Source organism: Megalobrama amblycephala, linkage group LG9 (genome assembly GCF_018812025.1).
Source record: "Megalobrama amblycephala isolate DHTTF-2021 linkage group LG9, ASM1881202v1, whole genome shotgun sequence".
Classification (NCBI taxonomy): Eukaryota; Metazoa; Chordata; class Actinopteri; order Cypriniformes; family Xenocyprididae; genus Megalobrama; species Megalobrama amblycephala.
Genome location: NC_063052.1, coordinates 13,385,162 through 13,409,717, shown reverse-complemented (window position 1 = coordinate 13,409,717; position 24,556 = coordinate 13,385,162). Strand labels below are relative to the sequence as shown.

General features: G+C 35.4%; 1 protein-coding gene across 2 annotated transcripts; it reads right to left on the bottom strand.

Annotated features, from left to right (window-relative positions):
• Positions 1-511: 511 nt before the first annotated feature.
• On the bottom strand, positions 512-18,751 carry si:ch211-199g17.2. 2 transcript variants are annotated; one of them, XM_048201747.1, is made up of 14 exons: positions 18,635-18,751; positions 17,895-17,926; positions 17,734-17,805; positions 17,504-17,638; positions 14,014-14,127; positions 13,871-13,928; positions 12,111-12,191; positions 11,239-12,024; positions 10,175-10,330; positions 9,865-10,007; positions 9,055-9,168; positions 8,892-8,949; positions 8,729-8,812; positions 512-1,558 (listed from the first exon to the last, which is right to left on the bottom strand). In XM_048201747.1, the coding sequence occupies exons 5-14, from the start codon at positions 14,062-14,064 to the stop codon at positions 858-860; spliced, it is 2,232 nt and encodes a 743-aa protein (XP_048057704.1). In that variant the 5' UTR covers positions 14,065-14,127; positions 17,504-17,638; positions 17,734-17,805; positions 17,895-17,926; positions 18,635-18,751; the 3' UTR covers positions 512-857. The 2 variants fall into 2 exon arrangements, with proteins under 2 accessions (XP_048057704.1, XP_048057705.1); XM_048201748.1 differs by lacking the exon at positions 18,635-18,751 and adding an exon at positions 18,477-18,602.
• Positions 18,752-24,556: the final 5,805 nt, after the last annotated feature.

The following is a 24,556-nucleotide window of genomic DNA, read 5'->3' as shown; positions in this document are numbered from 1 at the left end:
GTACCAATTTATTTTATATATATATATATATATATATATATATATATATATATATATGTATGTATGTATGTATTTATGTATACATGTATTTAAGAAATATTTACATGTATGCATGTATATTTATATATCAAATTAATATTTTATATGCAAATATAATAAATATATACATGCATATGTGTGTATTTATATATACATAATAAATATACACAGTACACATGTTATGTAAACAAACTTAGTCTGGATGCGATTCATCGTGATTAATCATTTGAGGGCACAAATTTTATATATGTATACACTCAAATCGATTAATTGCAATTAATCGCATCTAACATAAAAGTTTGTTTACATAATGTGTGTATATACATACACACATATTTATACATATACATGCGTGTATACACAGACACACATAAATATAATATATACACAATGTAAACAGACTTTAGCTAGATGTGATTAATTGTGATTAATCGGTTTGACAGCACTAATTATATATATATATATATATATATATATATATATATATATATATATATATATATATATATATATATATAGCATAGGTTTTCACATTGTCAAAAGACACAAATTCAATGGATTAATCTGCATTCACTAAAGAAGCACAAGTGATATGTATGACGTAGAAGCCCTTTCAAGTTTTTTGAGATGTCTAAATACAGCTTAATATTTCAGTGATGAATCAGTCCCATTTTTTTTTACCAACTGCACAAATTCGGCTGCATTGAAAAAGACGGAAATACAGTTTGAACTGAATTCTGTTGCAAAATGATCTGCATCTTTACAAAAACATGTTCAAACTATTTGTTGCATTTTTTTACGCGCTGGAAGACTCATTCTCACCAGTAGTGCATGTAACCTCCACACTCAGGATGATAATTACTTCCATCCTGGTTTTGCCTCATTGCAATCCATTCGTTGTTATAGAAGGACCAGTCCTGCTCCGGCCATTCAGCATACGTGACTGCGACCACCTCGTCCACTGCACCACAGTCCTTAGGTCTGAGAGAAGGCTCGACCCTTTGGATGACTTGAGGTTGGTCAAACTGCCCTGAGTATGCATACTGAGCAGGATTCATGAACATACGACTGTCCATGTCTGAGTCCACCTCTGTGTGTGTATAGGTCAGTGTGGGAATGTCCGTCTGAGCGAGCACATCTCCGTCAGGATACTGCTGTGTACTCTCACAGTGTACTGTGGGTGGGAATCCGTGATTGCACGCTTGAACCTCAGGATGCGTGTTAGTCGCATCATCATGAGTGCATGTGGACGCATGGCTTTGGCCTTCGATCTCGGGCGCCACTGTGACTGTGTCTCGTAGAGAGGTTCTCTCAATGACGATGGGTCCCTCCTGCAGTGACAGGCTTACCTTAAACACAGGGTTCTTTATTTTGTTAATGCTCATGACTTGCTTAGGATGGCCCTTCTTGATTTTTTTGGGCATCTGATGGATTGGAGGTCCATCAGGAGCTTTAATAGGAGATTTCTCAGAAGGAGGCAGCAGTGACTCGGCTGGGCGTTTAAGAGTCTGACTGGGACCTTTAGAAATAAGAGAATATCGATCATTTTCTTTGTTTTCTAGTATGAATATCAAAACATGCTTGAAGCAAAATGTATTTACTTCAGGAGCAATATTACATAAAAAGGCACTTATCCAGTTGTGTGCAATATTTATATATTATTTATGTTTAAGGAATATTTTTCTTTATTGTGTTGGTGATGATTGGTGACAACCCCTACCTATAAATAACCTCTCATTTAAAGGTGCCCTAGAATTAAAAATTGAATTTACCTCGGCATAGTTGAATAACAAGAGTTCAGTACATGGAAATGACATACAGTGAGTCTCAAACTCCATTGTTTCCACCTTCTTATATAAATCTCATTTGTTTAAAAGACCTCCGAAGAACAGGCGAATCTCAACATAACACCAACTGTGACATAACAGTCGGGATCATTAATATGTACACCCCCAATATTTGCATATGCCAGCTCATGTTCAAGGCATTAGACAAGGGCAGCCAGTATTAACGTCTGGATCTGTGCACAGCTGAATCATCAGATTAGGTAAGCAAGCAAGAACAATAGCGAAAAATGGCAGATGGAGCAATAATAACTGACATGATCCATGATAACATTATATTTTTAGTGATATTTGTAAATTGTCTTTCTAAATGTTTTGTTAGCATGTTGCTAATGTACTGTTAAATGTGGTTAAAGTTACCATCGTTTATTACTATATTCACAGAGACAAGACTGTCGTTATTTTCATTTTTAAAACATTTGCGGTCTGTATAATTCATAAACAACTTCATTCTTTATAAATCTCTCCAACAGTGTGTAATGTTAGCTTTAGCCACGGAGCACTATCAAACTCATTCAGAATCAAATGTAAACATCCAAATAAACACTGTACTTACGCGATTAGACATGCTGCATGATGAACACTTTGTAAAGATCCATTTTGAGGGTTATATTAGCTGTGTGAACTTTGTTTATGCTGTTAAAGGCAGTTGCGAGCTCCGGGGGAGGGGAGCACGAGATTTAAAGGGGCCGCGCAGCCTGAATCGGCGCATATTTAATGATGCCCCAAAACAGGCAGTTAAAAAAATTTATTAAAAAAATCTATGGGGTATTTTGAGCTGAAACTTCACAGACACATTCAGGGGACACCTTAGACTTATATTACATCTTTTTTTTTTTTTTTGATCAATTTTTTATTGATTATTGTATAGATAGGGTCACATACAGTTGTCCAAAGTAAAACACAAACAAGGAGGTGACACCTCCCCCACCTCCAGCGGTCCCCAAGGTCCAGGCCATTGATCCTTGACATAAAATTGCAATCAAAACAAAATAACATTCACATATACACCTGCATAATAAAATAAAATAAAGATAACAATAATAAAACAAAACAGATACAAGTCTGCAATATGAGAAACTTAGGATAAGTAAAATAACAAAAATCATCAGAGGTTTGAGAGTCCAATCATATCACAAAATTAGATTCTACCATCTTGAAGCTTTTCTGTCAACTTATCTGCGACAGATTCCCAAGCCTCAAGAGTTGAGGCTCTAGCTTTATTTATTCTGGCCGTTGACAGTTCTAACATTACTATATCATGAAACTGAAATAGCCAGTGTCGCACAGATAAAGTATTGGGAGGGAGCCATCTTTGCGCAATTATCTTTTTGGCAGAGGTTAGTCCTGCCAGCCAAATCTTCCTTTGTAGCTCTGTGAAACCTAAATTGGAGTCATCGTTTGGAAGGAGCACAACTGGTTGCACTGGTATCTCTTTTCCTATCATATCAGACATTATTGATGAGATCTTTTCCCAGAACTCATAAACCTTCTCACATTCCCAGACCATATGCATGAATGTTCCTTCTTGTTGGTAGGGACAAAAACTACAGTGGGGATTTGCAGATAATTTAGTGAGGAAGCATTTCTTTGGTGTCCAGTACAATCTGTGACAAAATGAATTAATTGATGGTTTGGATTTTTTGATGCACAGAAAATATTTTTCCATACCGTCTCCCAATCAATCTGGTCTACAGATAGCTCCCTTGTCCAAATTGTGTGCAGTGGTAATTGTTTTTGCTTAGCTTCAAGAAGGTAAGGATAGACAGCTGACACTACCCTTTGTTGAGAAGGATTAAAGAGCCAACTGTGAACAGGATGTGTTTCGAGAGCTGATCCCCATGGGACTCCATATGCTCTGAGGGTCTGAACGCAGTTGCAAAAACAAAAAAAAGGAAGATGCTGGTACATTAAAAGATGCAACTATATTTTGAAAGCTGAGCATCCCGTTATCATTTCATATGTCAGCAAGAGTCCTTATTCCCTGCTTTGACCACTGTTCTGATGTGAACGGTTCAGAACCACATTTAATATTCCTATTACGCCATAGGGGAGTCTGTAGGTGCCATTTGTTGTTGTAACTTAATAATTTCTCCACTGCTATGAAAGTGTTAATGGTGTTTGTTACAATGGGACCGAAGGATTGTTTACAATACTTTAAAGAGAGTCCAGAAAACAGTACATCTTCAAGTCTAAATGGTCTGACAATTGCTGCTTCTATTTCTCTGCAAGGTGTGGAAGCTATAGAGTCAAACCATGTCTTGACTGCTCGCAGTTGGAATGCTTTATGATATAGCTCAAAATTGGGAAGGGAGAGACCACCCTCCATTTTAGTACGTTGCAATGTCGCCAGTTTTAACTTTGGTTGTTTGCCATTCCAAAGAAAAGTGCGAATTAAAGAGTCAAGTTTTTTCCACCATTTTAAAAGAGGTGGCAAAGGAATCATGGCACTAAGAAAATTAACCCTAGGTAATATATTCATCTTTACAGTCGAGACTCTAGATTGCAGAGATGCAGGAAGTGTCCTCCACCTGTCAATATCTCTTTTAAGCTTTTGAAAAACTTTATCATAATTAATATGTACAATTTCTTTTAGAGAGGGCCGTATAAATATCCCTAGATAAGTTATCTGATTCATAATTGGGATAACTGATGGTGTCTGGGTACTCTGAGCTTTTTTGTTTAAAGGTAGAAGAGATGATTTGGACCAATTGATTCTGTATCCGGAAAATTTCCCAAAACAGTTAAAAATTTCTAGTATGTTTTGTATTGCGTCGAAATCTGAAAAATACAGTAAAATGTCGTCTGCATAGAGAGATATTGCATGTTGGGTATCCTTGATTGAAATGGAACAAATTTGGTCTTGTCTTATTTTTTGCGCTAAAGGTTCGAGAGACAATGCAAATAACATTGGTGAGAGGGGGCATCCTTGCCTTGTCCCTCTCAAAATATTAAAAGGTTGGGAGTGTAAGCCATTTGTTGCTATAATTGCTGATGGATTATAATAAATTATTTGTACCATATTAATAAATTTCTCATCAAAACCAAATTTATCTAACACCATCCATAAATAATCCCAATTTAATCTATCGAAAGCTTTATCTGCATCTAAGGATAAAACTGCACAAGGGAAATTTTTATCCTTACTTTCATGAATTACATGTAACAACCGACGTATATTGTCTGCAGCCAGACGATGTGGGATAAAGCCAGACGATGTGGGATAAAGCCAGATTGATCGCTATGAACTAATTTACAGATATATTTTTCAAGACGTAAAGCTAAAACCCTAGCATATATTTTTAAATCTGAGTTAATTAAAGAAATTGGTCTAAAATTTGAACATTTAGTATGGTCCTTATCTTTTTTTGGAATTAAAGAGATTAGAGCTGTATTCATTTGTTTTTCAAAGTGTCCCTTTTGGATTGCAGCATTTATTGCAGCATGCATAATTGGTCCTAATATATCCCAAAAATTTAAAATTAATTCAGGGGGGATCCCGTATGGCCCAGGTGATTTTCCCTTCTTTACCGTTTTTAATGCTGCATACAGCTCCTCAAGTGTTATAGGTTGGGTCATTTGTTCAGATTCACTATGCGTTAATTGTGGTAAATCGATGTCCTGTAGAAATTTATGACATTCAACCTTGTCAGTACTATCCTTTGGCTGATATAGCTCTTTAAAATGTTCTGCAAAAGTATTGTTTATCTCTCTAGGATTTGTTACTAGGCCTTTTGTAGGTGAATGAATGGTATCAATAATAGCCCTACCTTCACTTTGTTTGAGTTGTAGAGCCAGTAACTTACTGGGTCTTGGCCCATTATAATAATACTTCTGACGGACTCTATGCATAATGAATTCAGCTTTTCTTCGGAGCAAATCATTTAGCTTTGACCTAGAACTCTTTAAAGCATTTTCAACTGATCTTGAGAATTCCTTCTTCAAATCTTTCTCATGGGAGAGGCAAATTTGTTCTAATTCCTGAATTTGTGATTTTCTTGCTTTATTTAAATGTGATGAGAAAGATATAACGAAATCATGTGGTTATCCACACTATTAAGGTTTATGCTCAAAAAATCTTTCAATTTATTTCTAAAATCTATTAAAAATGCAGAATCTTGTAGAAGAGATATATTAAATTGCCATCTTGGAGACCTCTCGTGTGAACAGTAAATAAACTTTGTCAGAAGAGGGTTGTGGTCAGATATTACATCAGGAAGGATTGCGATGCTCTCAAAACACATCCTGAATTCACGAGAACATAAAATATAATCTATTCTAGAATATGTCTGATGCCTTGAACAAAAGAAAGTGTAATCTCTAACCAAAGGATTCTGAACTCGCCATACATCTATGAGATTAAAAGTTTGCATAAAGGATTTAAAGTTTACAGATGTTGTCTCTTGCGATTTGGAAAATATAGTAGTGGATTTATCAAGCATCAAATCAGCAAGTGCATTCATGTCCCCTCCAATAATAAGGGCATATTCATTCAGGAGTAGCAACTGATTAGTTAACCACTGAAAAAAGTTTACGTCAAAAACTGCTGGAGCATAGACGGAGACAAAAGCTATTTTCTTGCCTTGAATACTTGTGCAGAAATAGCTCAACCTGCCAGATTTATCATTACTACATCTTTCAATAACAAGAGGAAAGTTTCTTTTAATGAGTATAAGAGATCCCTTTTGTTTTTGTTCCATCACTAGATGCAGCAATGACTTTATAAAATTTATTTTGTACACGAGCAACATCGCTTGTTTTTAGATGAGATTCTTGAACTAAAGCCACATCTACGTTATGTCTGTTTAAACTATGCAGAAACTTTGTTCTCTTTATAGGACTATTTAAACCTCTGATGTTAACTGAAATCATTGAGATATTAACCATTATCAAAGGGACTGTAAACTTTGACTATATTAAAGGGTAAATAATTAGTTGTTTTAGACAACACTAGTTTGATTGCACATTTCGTTACTAACATAAACAAAGAGATACATGGTAGGACGAAACTCCCCCCTCCCCGCTCCCCCAGACCGCTAGATATTCCCCAACTTGTGTATCGGAACCGTGACAGTATCATACGTTCCACTGATCTGAAACTCACCCGCTCCCTCTCGTGTGTGACTTCAGAAACAAAAGTTAACAGGAACAATAGAACACGTTCAAGTAAAAGCACGCCTTTCTGCGTTATATAGGCTACTCTCAAAATTTGTGCTGCCCTGAACAAGAAAGAAATCCTGAACGTAATGAAACGGCATTTGACTTATTGGTAGCCTTGTGTTTATCCAAAGTAAATGTAGAATGTCCTTAACCATACCGTTCCATGAACAGTCCTGCCAGTTACGATGGCTGGTTAATTATCAGTTTGATTCGTGTCCATCTCGTATGGATTGACATCGCCGAAAAGTCAGCTGCCGTTTTGCCCGCGAAGTGTCTGCGATCTGAAGTCGGAACTCCTCTGCTTCTTGTGGCGAAGAGAAAGACAGTTTCTCACCGTTGTGCATAACGCGTAGAGTGGCTGGGTAGATCAAAAAAGATTGGATTCCTGAAGCTCGTAACTCCTTCTGTGTATCAGCAAAACTTCTCCGCCTTTGCGAGGTGTAGGCGCTGTAGTCAGCAAAGAATTTCAGCCGATTCTCGCCATCCAGAATTGGTCCCCTCTTGCTCACCTCTCTTGCCCCATCTAAGATAGACTGACGGTCTTGATATCTCAGCACTTTAAAAATCATAGTGCGACCCGTCTCCGTGGACCTCTGCTGTCCATAGATGCGGTGGGCTCTTTCGATCTCTATTGGCCTGTTTGAGAGCGAGGGGATCTACTTTGGAAGCATTTCTGTGAGAAAGCGTATCGCGTCGCCTCCCTCACGGTTCGGTGCGAGACCAACAAGTCGAACATTATTGCGTCTTTCTCGATCTTCCAATTCTGCCAGCTTTGCTTGAAATTTAGACACATCTGATTTACAGCCGACAACGTCTTGTTTCAGGCCTCTCGTCTCGCGTTGGATATTGTCCACTTTGTCGATAAGCCCGCGCACAACGGCCATCTGTGACTGAAATTCGGCAGGTCAGTGACTGCATGCACTGTGTCACATCTTTCATCGCAATATGCACTGCGTTCCGGACAACTTCTTCCAACGTATCTTGTTGTTTCGTTAAAGACCAGAGAAATGGCGTCCGCCATGTCTTCACTGCAAATTGAAGATTTCATCCGTTTTCCAGTCGGGGTTTTTGCGGGCGAGGATGCAGCCTTCTTGTTGGCATTCATCTTGTTTAAAGGTGTATTTAGACTGTTAGATTGTAAACTTTAACCTGTTAAATATTGATAAAAGAGGGAGCGTGCTAGGGAGCTCTAAAGATCGGCAGCCATCACGTACGAAGCGTCACGTGATCCCCTTATATTACATCTTTTGAAAACATGTATATATATATATATAAAAATATATATATATATATATATATATATATATATATATATATATATATATATATATAATAATTATATAATAATAATAATAATAATATATATATATATATATATTTTTTATTTTATCTGCTAATATAGTCCGAATATATATACCTGAATATACCTGAATATAAACACTGTTTATACCCGAATATAAACCAAATATAAACACTGTAATAAGTGTACCATAATGATTCAGGGTAAGACAAAAACACAGTTTGGAAAATGGATCCATGTTGTACATTCTCATTATATAATTTTTGTAAAATTTGAACACAAAAAAAGTTACGGAGAGCAGCTTTAAGAAAACGTGAAGTGTGTGACTCACAACCTAAAGAGGTTGTAAGTCACGCACTTCAAAAAATTATATACACACACTCACCTGTGGTTTTGTCAGTTCTATCCTTGAAAGACAGCAGATCTGATCTCCACCCCACATCATCTCCACAGTTCAACATCTTCATACCTTTTTGGTAAAGAAATGAGAGAGTTTTGGCTCTCACTGACAAAGTATAATGTATTTTGCTTTCATCTACTGTACTTACACCATTGATAATCCTTGTGCAAAGCCTCACTTATGAGACAAGCGGACAACCTCATCACCTACAGAACAAGATGAAATTACCAAAATTACCTCTGCAAAATCACATCTAATTCCAAAACGTCTATGAAAATCACATTAGATTATAGTATGAACATAAGTAATACCTTTATTTGTCCTCTTCCATCCTCTTTCTCCAGCTTGATAGCAATATCCTCAAGCATCTCATTTGTGTTGCAGTGTTTACGCTTTTTAGGCAGGAGCTGCGGGTGGAGAACTTTCTGCCAACGTGAAGATATTCGCATGAGCAGCAACTACAATCATGGTGCTTCTATGAAGCATAAGTTAGAGATCAATTTTCGAAAATAATTAAAGCTAATAATTAAAGTGTACAAAATGATTTAGTCTTATTGGGAAGTTTAAGCTCCTCTAACTAGAATGGAAAAGACTAGAAATGTATATTTGTGCATGTCACATTACATACAATTAAGGAGTTTATTTAGTTGCTTCCAGACATTAAAGAGGCCCTATTATGCTCTTTTTCAAAGTCTTTATTTTGTTTTTGGGCTCTGCTAGAATAGATTTCCATATTTTTCACATTGTTGCAGCTCCTCTCTTCCCAGTCTGTCAGTAATGCTCTGTTTAGTTCCAGTCTCTATGAAGCCCCTCCTTCTGAAAAGCTCAAGGTACAACGTCCCCTGCCCCTTTATTTTGTGTATGCCTTGGGCAGGAATTATGTAAATGAGGAATACTGTGACGTTCTTTCCTGGAAGAAACTCAAGGCTACAATGGAGGCGTTTCAGGGAGTTCAGAAACATTGACACTGATATACAGAATAACTCCAGCTGGGGTGACTTTGTAACCTTGCAGACCTTTTTCATGCTCAAACAGCAACATTACACACTAAAGAATGTTTAAAGTGTAAAAAAATGCATTATAGGACCCCTTTAAGATTCACAAGCACTGTAAACACTTACTAGGTAGTTTCGCTGGTGGTCACAGCTAGTCAAGTGGCTGAATATTTTCTTCTTCTTCAACTTCATAGAGCACAGCTGACACAGGTAACAGCATGGAGGTGGATTCCCATCCACACTCTGGCACTTGATAACAGCTTGTAGACCTGTGACAAACATGCTCACACACAGGTGCAGTGAATTTGAATCAGTGCATCATGTTTTATATGTGACTATTGTGCTAAATTACCTAAAGTATGTTAATTCATTTTAGTTTACTCTTAATTTCAGTTGGGGTGTACTGAGATCACGCACACTATGTGGATGCACTCACCGATAAGAGGCTTTCGACCCTTGTAGTTTTTTAGAAAACCCTCAATGGATTCAACTTGATCAGAAGGGCACTGTGTCTGAGTAAGAGGGGACTGGGCAATCGGGTTTTGTGAGAACGGAAAACTGTTCTCTTCAGAGTTGTCTGATTGAGCCTCCACTGTAAATATAAATCAGATTTATCGAAAACACCAAGAAGAATACATTGATATTGTAAATTCTATGCTCAATAAGACTATGTGCAATATTTATCATATTCAACTAGAGAACTCAGAACAGTTATATACAAAATGTATTAATGGTTGTGCAACTTATACGCTTATAATTGCACTTTTGCAGTTTGAAACAACAATCGGTTTGTATTAATGTATATGTGATAATTAGGTTGCACAATTATTGTAGCTATTACACATTCCATATAATTTCATTCTGAAAGAAAAAAAATAGTGCTGTCAGACGTTTAATTGCGATTAATCACATCCAAAATAAAAAAATTAAATATAAATTTATACATGTATATTATAAATATATATTTATTTATTCTTAAATAAATACATGTGTGCATTTATATATACATACATAATATACATATATTATGTAAACAAACTTTTATTTTAGATGTGATTAATCGTTTGACAGCACTAATAAAATTACAGTAAAATCAGTAATATTGTGAATTATTATTACAATTTAAAATAATGGTTTTCTATTTTAATATACTATAAAATATAATTTATTTCTGTGATCAAAGCTGAATTTTCAGCATCATTACTCCAGTCTTCAGTGTCACATGATCATTCAGAAATCATTCTGATATGAGGATTTGCTGCTCAAGAAACATTTCTGTTTATTATCAATGTTGAAAACAGTTTTAATATTTTTGTGGAAGAATATTAGGAAGCTCAGCATTTATTTGAAACAAATGTTTTATAACATTTTAAATGTCTTGATTTTCAATACATAAAAGTATTAATTTCTTCAAAAGATCTAAATATAGCAAGTACCGAATAAAGTGCACATCTAATGTCAATCAATCATTGTAAAGAGAGTTAAAAAAAAGTACACTACCATGTGCTTCCCGGTTGGTGTCGATTGGTTCCTGTGAATTAGCTTCATCATGGGATTGATTTGAATCGTGTGTTGCAGCTGGTTCCAATGCTCCTTTTAGCATCTGTGTTCTGATGAGCTTGATAACACTGGTAATCTCCACATCCCTGACAGGCTCTGGACTATCAGGTGAGCTTTCAGTTATGAAAAATCTATGCCTGTTTGTTAGACTCTGGGTTACCTCTGGTACCATGTGGTTTACTGGAGTTTGCAGCTGGGTTTCATATGGCGTGGTCTGAGCTGGGTGCAATGATTCATAACTGACTCCAAATGAATGGATGACATTATTCCCATCTTCTTCACCAGCATGCACAGTGTCATTCTGGAAAGCAATTCTGATGGGGCTCCACTGTCTTGGTGGTCTTACGACAGTGATTGACCTTGTTTCAGTTAGACATTGGTTTTCAGATGGCGTCACATATCTTTGTAGACTCTGATTTCTGTCTAGGATCACAGGCTGATCCTGATTTATGTGTTGGACGAAGGCTGGAGCCGGGGAGTTTTTTAGACAAGGTATTCTAGATGAAACGGGAGAATCCGCTAGACTCCGAAATGTAGATGACTCCTGGCATTTGGTTAATGGTTTGAGATGCCCTTCGGTTCTAGGGGGCGATGCATTTGGTGACCTCAATAGTGTTGCAGATGCACACGCTGTCGGGTGTGAACATAGTAAAGTTGGAAGTTGTGCAGTCCCGTCTGTGTTGCCAGACTCTTCCTGCTCTTGAAAGCTGGTTTCATGACCTTTCACTAAACATAGATGCATTAAATTACACCAAACATCTGCTTACTACAGTATATATCGGGACAGATTAAACGTATTGCAGTCTGCATACCTTCAGATGGGCTGATATGAACAAGCGAATGAAGCGCATTAGAGTTTCGCTGATTCTTAATCTTCTTCATCTGAACAAAAGCTAAGACATTTGAGAAAAGAGGGTGTGATGAGGGTTAATATAGGTAGACTTGTCAAAAATATCTGTTTAGAGTCCACTAAGCAGTTCTCTTTCCTTAAACTGTCAAACATTTAACAACAACTTATTTAAAGTGACATAAAAATGTGAAAACGGCCCAATCTGATGTGAACTACTGTAAACTGCAATGCTGAACTAAATTGGATTCAGTGATTTCTGTTTGTATCATTCTCACCTGTTAGTCACTCTGTATAGAAGCGTCTGATAAATTAATAAATGTAAACTTCATTAAAAGGTTCATGACATGGATTTTTTTTCAACTTAGGAAGAAAGTGTAACACCTCTTGCAGTTCAAAACGCTTATGCTACGTTCTACGCCTTTCCGTATTCAACTTACGAAACAACTTACGGAAGTTGGATACGAAAGGTGGTCTGGCGGAAGCTTGTCATTTTACTTTATAACGTGCTAAATATGAATATTTTTCTTACCCAAACGCATCGCTTCGCTTCAGAAGGCCTTTATTAACCTTCTGAAGTGAATTATATATATATATATATATATATATATATATATATATATATATATATATATATATATATATATATATATATATATATATATATATATATATATATATAAACCCTCATGTTTGGCTTGTCTGTAAATGGCTACTGTTATGATTGGCTAACGTCATTGCATAGGAAACAGTATCAACGCCTACTCACTATTGCACATGAGTAAGTGTTTCGAAAACGTCATTTACGGACAAAGCATTATGAAATCGTTTACTTGTGGTGTGTGATGCAGCTGCTGTCAGATTCAATACAGTCACTGCTTTATCTGTTAACAAAAGTTTCTTTGCGAACTCTCCATTTCACTGTGCCTCATTTACAAAACAATCTGCAGTCAAATGTTCCGAACAAACATATAATCCTCCGACACGATCCATGACGCTATTAAAAAACCATCCACTTGTTCCTGACACTGGTATCTTTCTGAAGTCTCTACAGAAATGAGCAAATAAACTGTTTAACGTTCCTTTACACTTCCAATTACTTTCCATTTGTCATGTTGTCGACAGACTCAAGCGCATGGAGTACGTCAGAACATGAACGGGCAATGGTATACTGTATCATGTGTAGACAGCGTCAGTGATCATAATGGGTTTTACTTGCTTTTGACGTGGCGGGACATTCGCATTAAAGTGTCAGCCATTAAGCGACTGAATGCCAGTGGGTGGGGCCTATGATGCAAGGATGTATAACTATTTGTTGATGTCTTGCTCTGGAGGCAGTCATAAGCAAAAGTATTTGCCCGTGTGATGTCACAAATTCCACATTATCCAAACGAGCCATCTTTGGAGCCTGATTAAATGCTTTGTTTATAATGAAACTTGCAGGATGCTTTAATAATACAAAAATTGCTTATATATCATGACCACTTTAAACTGCTGTATCAACACACTTCAAACAACAAACCAACATAATCAGATAAATATTACAAACTAAAGAAAGGTGATCGCTCCTATTTTACTCAAAGGGCTTTGCTTGAAAATATAATATAGTTATTATATACAGTTACATATACTATATTATATATAGTTTTTTTTAATTTCAGGTATTTCCCACAAGTGTTGAAAGAAGGAGAGTTGACGCAATAAGATAAGACATAAAAGACAGACCATCAGGGACAGGCAATGATGTCATCTTGTTGTAGATGATTTCATCCACACACAGAACCTTATGAGAGAAAATGGAAGGTTAGTGGGGAAGGTATATGTACTATATAACAAAACAATTTTAATACTCTACAGTTTTTTTGTACCTGTACATCACCTGTTCCCTCCCTCTTTTCAACCATTTTTGCAATATCCATGAGAGGCCGAGCCAGAAGAGTCAGGTCTGTATAAGATCTCCACCCACATGCATGATGAGATTTCTGTTACGCAAAGTTCCCAAAAAATAATTACATAAGAAAACTGATGAAAGTAGAATCAGCAGACAGACGGATAAAATGTGAATCAATAAATACTTGAAGCAAATACAAAAATCAAGCAGGCCTATTGTGATTATTGATTAATACTCTAATCGTGACTATTTGATCTAATCGCAAATATTTTAAATAACTGCAATAATTGTGCAGTTTAAATTTCAATCACATTTTGCCAAAGAATATATACATTTAAAAAAAAAAAAAAACACTGTTGTAAAGAGTCAAATGTCTTCCTTCATACGAAAATAATGTTTGTGGGTTTGATCAAACTATATTAATTTTCACAGCATTAATGTAAATCATATGGGCCTATTTTATTATAAATTTTATTATGCACAATTCCAAAAAAATATAATTTTAGGCTTACACTTTAAGTAGCATGAACAAGACAGAATTAAATCGTTAATCGCAATTATTTTTATGACAATTAATCATGATCGTGACAGGCCTAAAATCAAGTAAATATCAAAAAAAGTATGTATCTATCTTAAGTCAATAAACACAAAGACATCTGAGGCAAGCAGCACAAGAGAAGAAAAGAAGCAGTTTTAAAGCTACAAGATATAATATTGATAAAATGAATGATAATATGCCGTAAGTGATGGAGAATCTAGATGTTCTAACAACAATAAAAAAATAAAAAAAACGTAAAAACAAGTTAGATTTGCTTAAAGGTGTTACAGCTTCTGTTGTAGAAAGTCTTCTCTCTTTCAAAAGACATCTCAGTCCGGGGGTTCCCAGATGCCAAAACTCAAGACTTTATTGGTCAAGATAACAAAGCCGAAATGCCTGCAGAACAGCTAACAATCCCAATCGCAGCTTCTGTTTTATGCAGTTCATAACCAATGACCTCATTCACAGGTGTTCGCCTCCTTTTCTTTTTTGGCTCATCCCCACAATTATTTCATTATCTTCTTGCTTTCTTTTTAATGGCTTTTTTAAAATATATTTTTATATCTCTTTGCAAGATTACACTTCAAAAGTTTTCAATCTTGATAGAAAATAAAATTTAAAGAAGAATATATGCAGATGTTCAAAAGGATTCTCATTCAATGATTCACCAAATGATGAGTTTCTTGATTCTGCTCATTACGCTCCCAATCCATACTACAAAAAAATACTGTGTTTCTAATAAAAACTTCTGCATGTACTATGCAAGCACAAGAGAATTGTGTATATACAGTTTTAAAGAGCGTCATAAAAGAGAGTAAATTAATTAAGAGTGCATTGAGGAAAATCTAAACAAAAGCATGCACATATGAAAATTAAACAATAAAACATAATAATTGTAAATATACTTAATAAACATTCTAAACTATGGAGCCCCAAAAGGGACATGGTGAAGAAAAAAAAAATAAGCTGGGAGAAAAAATTATTTGGCAATGCTTTAGTTATCTCACAAATGTTTTGCATTCCCCCGAGAAACGTTTTGTTCGCTCGCGAAGGACACAAAACAACACAAACAACTACTTATTTTTCCTCCCATTTCATTTTTTTTTTACACCACCATGTCCCCTTAGGGGCTCCGTACTAAAATCAAAGCATACCTAATAATGACACTTAATTTAAGAAAAGTAAAACATGAAAGAAAAGTAAATCATACATTTTCATATTTTGTTATATATAAAATATGGGACATGGTTGTGGAAAAAAAAAAATGAGATGGGAGGAAAAATAATAAGTCAATGCTTTTGTGTTCTCTCACAAAAACTTTTGCATTCCCCAGAGAAACTTTGCATTCACTTGCAAAACTTTTTTGTTCTTTGCGAGTGAACGCAAAAGCATTGGCATATAATTTTTCTTCAAGATTCGAAAATATGTGCACATCAGGAAATTTAGACAGGTGCTCGATCAGATAAAGCACTTTACTAAAAATAAACAAGAATTGTCACACTGCCACTGCTGCTCCCAATTATCAATTTATTAACATAAACAACGTTTCTACCAGAAGGTCTACGTCAAGCAAACAGCAAGCACAGAAAGATACAATTTATATCAGTATGATCCATCACACCTGACCTAATTAGTCAACTAATTACCCAATAATCCAATAAATGAGAAAAAAATAATAATCATTTATACAAAAGTAAACTACAAAATAGTGACAAATGTATATAGAAAAATATCAATTAACAGAAAAGTAACCAATGGGTTATACAAAATAATCATAAATATACACAGTAAAGTATCAATTAAAGGGTTAGTTTACCCAAAAATGAAAATAATGTCATTTATTACTTACCCTCATGTCGTTCCACACCTGTAAGACCTTTGTTTATCTTCTAAACACAAATTAAGATATTGTTGATGAAATCCGATGGCCTCTATTGAGAGCAAAGCCATTCAAACTCTCAAGGTCCATAAAGGTACTAAAAACATATTTGAATCAGTTCATGTGAGTTCAGTGGTTCAATATTAATATTATAAAGCGATAAGAATACTTTTTGTGCGCCAAAAAAAACAAAATAACGACTTTAACAATATCTATATGGGCCGATTTCAAAACACTGCTTCATGAAGCTTCTGAGATTTATGAATCTTTTGTTTCGAATTAATGATTCGGATCTCCTATCAGACTGCTGAACTCACGTGACTTTGGTGCTCCGATTCACTGATTCAATTCGTAAAGCTCCGAAGCAGTGTTTTGAAATCGGCCCATATAGATATTGTTGAAAAGTCTGGTTTTTTTTGGCGCACAAAAAGTATTCTTGTCGCTTTATAATATTAAGATAGAACCACTGAACTCACATGAACTGATTCAAATATGTTTTTAGTAGCTTTATGAACCTTTGAATCTCAATAGAGGCCTCGCTGAACCATCGGATTTCATCAACAATATCTATATTTGTGTTTAGAACATGAACGAAGGTCTTACGGGTGTAGAACGACATGAGGGAGAGTAATAAATGACGTTATTTTCATTTTTGGGTGAACTAACCCTTTAACAGAAAAGTAAACTACAAAATAGTCACCAGTATATACAATTAACAAAATTAACTACAAAAATTAACCAATATATGCAAAACATAAATCACAGAAAAGGTTTCAAATCAAACTCCAATTTCAGACCTTTTGGAGAAAGAGTATTTAATGTGTATATATAAAATGCTTACCTTTGTAGTAAGATTTTACTACAGAGAAAGGTACTGACAAAGACCTTTGGGTCGAAACATTGTTCATTTTAATAAATTGATCTTTGGAAGCAGCAGTGCCAATTCTTGTTTATTTTTAGATAATTTTTCCTCCCATCTCATATTTTTTTCTTCATCATGTCCCTTTAGGGTCTCCGTAAGAATCCATAATCTCAAGACCAATAACTTACAATGTAATTATATCTGTGAATGCTCCCCCATGATGTGGTTTCTGATGTCAGGCTTGGTTATTCTCAAAAAGCAGACATCACAAAAGTACAGCGCAGGCTGACTGTATGTCAACACCTCAGTGATGGAGTTCAGACCTGAAACACGTTCAAATGAACACATATAAAGCAGATTTTAGATGTTTTCGTAACTCCATACACTAAATCATTTTAGATGTTGGAATCTCCCTCACCAATGATGGGCTGCGCTCGGTTCTGATTGTGCAGATATGAACATATGGAGTTATACAGTTGACTGTGGCACCCTGGAACACAATTCACAACAATTTATTACCCAGGGCATAATATAATATATCAGGAGAGTGAGTGTGCTAGAAAAAGTGACAGAACAAACCTGCCGAGCTGCTGGAAGACAACATAACTGGGCTGCCGAGAAAACAACAAACAAAAATACCAAGAAACAACTTTAAGAAAGAACAAAACAGGGTAAACTTACAAGCTATCCACAGGTACGTTCAGAATAGCATACTAACATCCTAGTACAGAATAGCATACTAACATCCTAGTCACACTATGTGTTAAGTATGTATACTGTGTCGAGTGTATTGAAATATGTATGTTTACCATATGTATATATGTTTATCTTTGATCATATTTACTGTTTAATATACTATTTTAACTGTAGTATGGAGTACTAGCATTCTATTGCGAACGGAATCCATGACAAGTTTACTCACAACTTTTCAAAGTATACTAAGATCAACCGTCGTTTCAAAAATCACAAATTTAAACACGATAATACAATTTGTTGACAAATATGTCGGTAATTTCAACATATCGTTGGTTGTTTTTACTCTAATAATAACTATTAAAGTTTTAGTTGATTAATAATAGAGTAAAAAACCCAACATGACCGCAAACTGCCTACAAGCAATCGTTACGTTTTCATCGTTAGTAAAATAGACGCATCACGTACTTTAAAAGTGTGCCCGCGTCTGCCAATGTAAGTTTGATCAAACAGCTAACGTATAAACACGTGCGATTAGCGTGTCGATTAAAAAACTCTGAACCCTGCAAACAAAAACAGTTAAGAAGTGATTTATCAAAGAGTTAAATGATAGTCCGCTCGCCTACCTGTACTTATTCTTCTGTGAGGTAAATGCGTGCGCGTGTACTGCGTGGTTTGGAGGTGTGCGTAGAGTCATGAATATTCATGAGCACGTCATCGCAGGTTCGTGTATATTCATGTTCGCAAATCTTGTTTCCTGTGATGAAACTAAGAATGGAGAAACAAAACTTTTTTAGACTACTAAAAATAGCGGGGAATTAAATGTCAAGCAAGCACAATTTGCATATGTTGTTTTGGTTTTTTTAATAATCAATGCACATACACTTTGTATATTGGCCATTCTACAGAATTGATGCAAATTGCTGTGCCACAAACAAAAAACACATTTAAAAAGAATTTAAGTATTCAAATTTTAGATTTTAACTAAGATTCTTCTAACAGCTTCTAAGAACCCTAAATTTCCCCCTTAATTTCAACTTGTGAAAATGATATTGAAATAATTTTTGCATTTTTTTTCTATTATTGTTTAAAAAAAAAAAAAAAAAAAAAAAATATATATATATATATATATATATATATATATATATATAAATAAAAAAATATATTTTATTTTCAAATCATGAATCTTTATGTTAAAAAATGTGTCCCGCATTTTCACATCACTACCGAAACAGTGTATGTTTTAGTCATTGTCTGAGACTGATTTTAACCACACTAATACATTTTTGTTTATGAAATACTCTTGTGTCCCTCCCTCTCATAGCATCTCTTTCACAGTAAATAGGTCCATCATTTTGAGTTAAATGTGTTCAAAAGTCTGAAAATCTGTGTGTAACTTTAAGGAACGTCACTACCAAACACCTTTTTCTGCAATTAAGCAAACTTTTTGGGGTGTTATTTCATTAAATTTAGTTTATATGCGTGTACAACTGTTCAGAAGTGTGCTAGCTAACCATGTGCTGATTAGCATCTTTGAGCTAGACTCAAAAATATCTAAAATTGTCACTACCAAAACAGTCATGACCGAAACGTGGTGAAGTTTCGGTAGTGACATCATTGTTTTTTTGAGTGTTATTTGATAAAATTTTGTTTGTTTTCTGTGTACAACTATTCAGAAGTGTGCTAGCTAACCATGTGCTGATTAGCATCTTTGAGCTAAGCTCAAAAATACTAAAATTGTCACTACCGAAACAGTCACAACCGAAACATGTCATCATTGTTTTGGTAGTGACAAAAGGGAAATAAACAAAATTTTAGTACAGTTATTATTAGTTCATTAGTATTTAAATATGCTTTAGTAGCGTTTTAATATGTGAGTTAAAATTCTGCTAACAACACATTACTGTCACAGATGGAAATTAGCTAATAGCTAAATCTGGTGCAGAGCATCTTCTCTCTTCTTGATATTAATGTTTTTCTGTGCATTGTCCTTGATAAATAAATAAACAAATAAATAAATACAAATAAATAAACTACCGAAAATGTGCAGTCACAACCGAAACATGGATGTTTTGTCAAAAAATAAAGTATACTGAATTATCAACTAAGATGTTATTATAGTGTTTGATTCAATGTATATTCAAACTAATGAATCCTTCACTTTGAAATCAGAATGATAAACTGATATATGCCTTTTACAAAGAAAATTGGATCCAAAATACAACAAATATCATAAATTACACTTGAAATATTGTTAAAATTGTAATTGTTATTGATTTACCTGAGAAAACTTTTTTAATAAAATAGCAAAAAATATATTTACAAGGTAGATGCACAAAATCTTAAAGGTGCCCTAGATTCAAAATTTGAATTTACCTTGGCATAGTTGAATAACAAGAGTTCAGTACATGGAAAAGACATACATTGAGTTTCAAACTCCATTGCTTTCTCTTTCTTATGTAAATCTCATTTGTTTAAAAGACTTCCGGACAACATGCGGATCTCAACATAACGCCGAGTGTTACGTAACAGTCGGGGTGTACGCCCCAATATTTGCATATGCCAGCCCATGTTCCCAACATTATGAAAGGCATTAGACAAGGGCAGCCAGTAATGTCTGGATCTGTGCAGGTGAATCAACAGACTAGGTAAGCAAGAACAACAGTGAAAAATGGCAGATGGAGCGATAATAACTGACATGATCCATGATAGCATGATATTTTTAGTGATATTTGTAAACTGTCTTTCTAAATGTTTTGTTAGCATGTTGCTAATGTACTGTTAAATGTGGTTAAAGTTACCATCGTTTCTTACTGAATTCACGGAGACAAGAGCTGTCGCTATTTTCATTTTTAAACACCTTGCAGTCTGTATAATTCATAAACACAACTTCATTCTTTATAAATCTCTCCAACAGTGTAGCATTAGCCGTTAGCCACGGAGCACAGCCTCAAACTCATAGAGAATCAAATATAAACATCAAAATAAATACTTTACTCACATAATTCGAAGCATGCATACAGCATGCATGACGAACATATTGTAAAGATCCATTTGAGGGTTATATTAGCTGTGTGAACTTTGTAAATGTGCTGTAATATAATCGAGAGCTCATGTGGCAGGGAGCGCGCGAATTAAAGGGGCGGCACGCTGAAAAAATCAGTGCATAGTTAATGATGCCCCAAAATAGCCAGTTAAAAATTAATTAAAAAAAATCTATGGGGTATTTTGAGCTGAAACTTCACAGACACATTCAGGAGACACCTTAGACTTATATTACATCTTGTGAAAAAGCATTCTTGGGCACCTTTAATAAGCCTTCTTATTAAATTAGTTATTATTGTGTTTCAGTAGTGACAAATTTGGGGAGAGGAAAAATATTCCAAAACTTTCTGAAAATACAATATGAGAATTAACTGCACAATTACTAGAAATGTGTACCTTGGATATTATACAATTAGCATACATACACAATTTGTGGAAAATGCAAATTTTTTTCAAGACGTTTCCAACTCTGACTTTAAACCAATTCTGTAGAATGGCCCATATATTTATATAATATGCAAGGTAGAATATCAGTTTTATTTCTAATTCGTATGCATTGTATATAGATTTCAGATTTTATAAGAATAAATAGTTTTACTTAACATGATCTCCTGCCCCTTTAAGGCTGAGAAGTGATAAACTATCCAAAATTTCTGAGTTGTCTCTCTGAAGGCCGGCGTGAACTTCTCAGCCTTGGCAGAGCAGATTAAAGAAATGAATTACTGCTACTGTAATAACCACTGTTTGGCTTAAGTACAAGAATCTCCTAAATTAGCATTTCTTTCGTCTGTTTCGGAGGCCCGTATACCACTTCCCTCTTTTTCTATTCTTAACACAGATGTTTCACCAGGCGGAAATGGAAAACAGGTCGCTGACACACAGATGTGGAAACAAACAGATGATGCAGCTCACTTGTTGTGGAGGGGGGTGAACTTAACAAGTGCATTTATTCATGCCTTGTTTAATCTGAGAGGTGACCTGAGGGTGAATCAAGGAAGGGAGAAATGGGAGGGGGAAAAAAATCAATTTTTTTAGCTACTCTCTCAAGTTTATCAGCTTGATTCATTGCTTCATGCTACATTAATGAGGAGAATGTTTCTGAAGTCTGTGAAGGTTGTTCTCTGTCTTATCTCTATGTTTTGATTCACTCCTTTCCAGCTGGTGGAGGTCTGTCCCGATGACAGCCAACCCTGAATGGGAAAGATACTTTGTTCTTGTTTTGGCCTATGAGAGGAGAAACAGAAACTGATTGCAAGATATTTTATATGTGACAAACAAGAAAATTATTCCCTGGCACAACTGAGCACTTTAACTGCAGACCAGTTTTGAGCATGATTTTGAGGATGGTGGTGTTGGTGAACACTGAAACTGCTTTTACTCCATCTCATGTGTGGTGTTAGTTGTGAATTTGATTGCATGCTTTTGATTTGGGTGGCAGGATTTGTTGAACTTTGTGGTGAATCATCAGGAAGTGTTGTGGTCTACAAAGAATGCAGTATGACTTGTTGACTTCAAAGGAAATTTGGCTGAAGTTATCGAACATGTTTTCCTCCATCCTCTCCCATTTCACCAAAACCAGAATTTACAGAACAAGTTTAGCATATTAATGGCTAGATACTGACTCTTTCCATTCAAAAGTCAAAAGTAAAGCCTCATCACGCCACAGATTATTTGTCCAAAAATGCCATGTGTAAAACAGCACATTTGAAGAAATTGCCTGATAATTCTTGTTTTTATTCTCTGATTATATATTTTTTTGTGTGTTAATAGTTTAACATATGGTCTCCTGTTTCTTTAAGAACAGACACAGATGCCCTGTGTGTCCTTGAATGTTATCTGAGTGAGATATTAAACAGAGTAACTCCTCACTTTTGTAAGTCGCTTTGGGTAAGAGTGTCTTCTCAGTGCCTGGTGTATCTTTATTTAATTTTATTTATTTATTTATTTATTTATAATCTTTCTCATTATATTCATTGTATATCACATATTCGCTTCTCCATGCATGGCACACTGATATGGTTATGTTGTATGTCCATATGTATCGTATATCAAGAGTTTTTATGAATATTTATCCTGTTTACTTGAGAATACAGTCCGGTTCACCAACCTAGAAATGATGTTTTATTAAAGGGATAGTTCACCCAAAAATGAAAATTCTGTCAATTACTCACTTTCAAGTTTTTCCAAACCTGTATGAATTTCTTTCTTCTGCTGAACACACACAGATATTTTGAAGAATCGTGGTAATCAAACAGTTGACGGGCCCTATGGACTTTGCATAATATTTTTCCCTCTCATTCAAGGTTGCACGGCCTTTAAAATGTTTGGGGTTTTTTATGCATTTTATAAGACTTCTTACATTCTGCAGATCTTTTGCTTGTACTATTTTATGCTTATTTTTTCTATATTATCATACTTATCACACATATTATCAGACATATAACCACTACTTTAATTACAAACCTGATTCCAAAAAAGTGAATAAAAAAGGAATACAATCATTTACAAATCTCATAAACTTATATTTTATTCACAATAGAATATAGATAACATATCAAATGTTGAAATGTTTGAAATGTCATGCTAAATATTGGCTCATTTTGGATTTCATGAGAGCTACACATTCCAAAAAAGTTGGGACAGGTAGCAATAAGAGGCCGGAAAAGTTAAATGCACATATAAGGAACCGCTGGAGGACCAATTTGCAACTTATTAGGTCAATTGGCAACATGATTGGGTATAAAAAGAGCCTCTCAGAGTGGCAGTGTCTCTCAGAAGTCAAGATGGGCAGAGGATCACCAATTCCCCCAATGCTGCGGCCAAAAATAGTGGAGCAATATCAGAAAGGAGTTTCTCAGAGAAAAACTGCAAAGAGTTTGAAGTTATCATCATCTACAGTGCATAATATCATCCAAAGATTCAGAGAATCTGGAACAATCTCTGTGCGTAAGGGTCAAGGCCGGAAAACCATACTGGATGCCCGTGATCTTCGGGCCCTTAGACGGCACTGCATCACATACAGGAATGCTACTGTAATGGAAATCAGAACATGGGCTCAGGAATACTTCCAGAAAACATTGTCGGTGAACGCAATCCACCGTGCCATTCGCCGTTGCCGGCTAAAACTCTATAGGTCAAAAAAGAAGCCATATCTAAACATGATCCAGGCGTTTTCTCTGGGCCAAGGCTCATTTAAAATGGACTGTGGCAAAGTGGAAAACTGTTCTGTGGTCAGACGAATCAAAATTTGAAGTTCTTTTTGGAAAACTGGGACGCCATGTCATCCAGGACTAAAGAGGACAAGGACAACCCAAGTTGTTATCAGCGCTCAGTTCAGAAGCCTGCATCTCTGATGGTATGGGGTTGCATGAGTGCGTGTGGCATGGGCAGCTTACACATCTGGAAAGGCACCATCAATGCTGAAAGGTATATCCAAGTTCTAGAACAACATATGCTCCCATCCAGACGTCGTCTCTTTCAGGGAAGACCTTGCATTTTCCAAC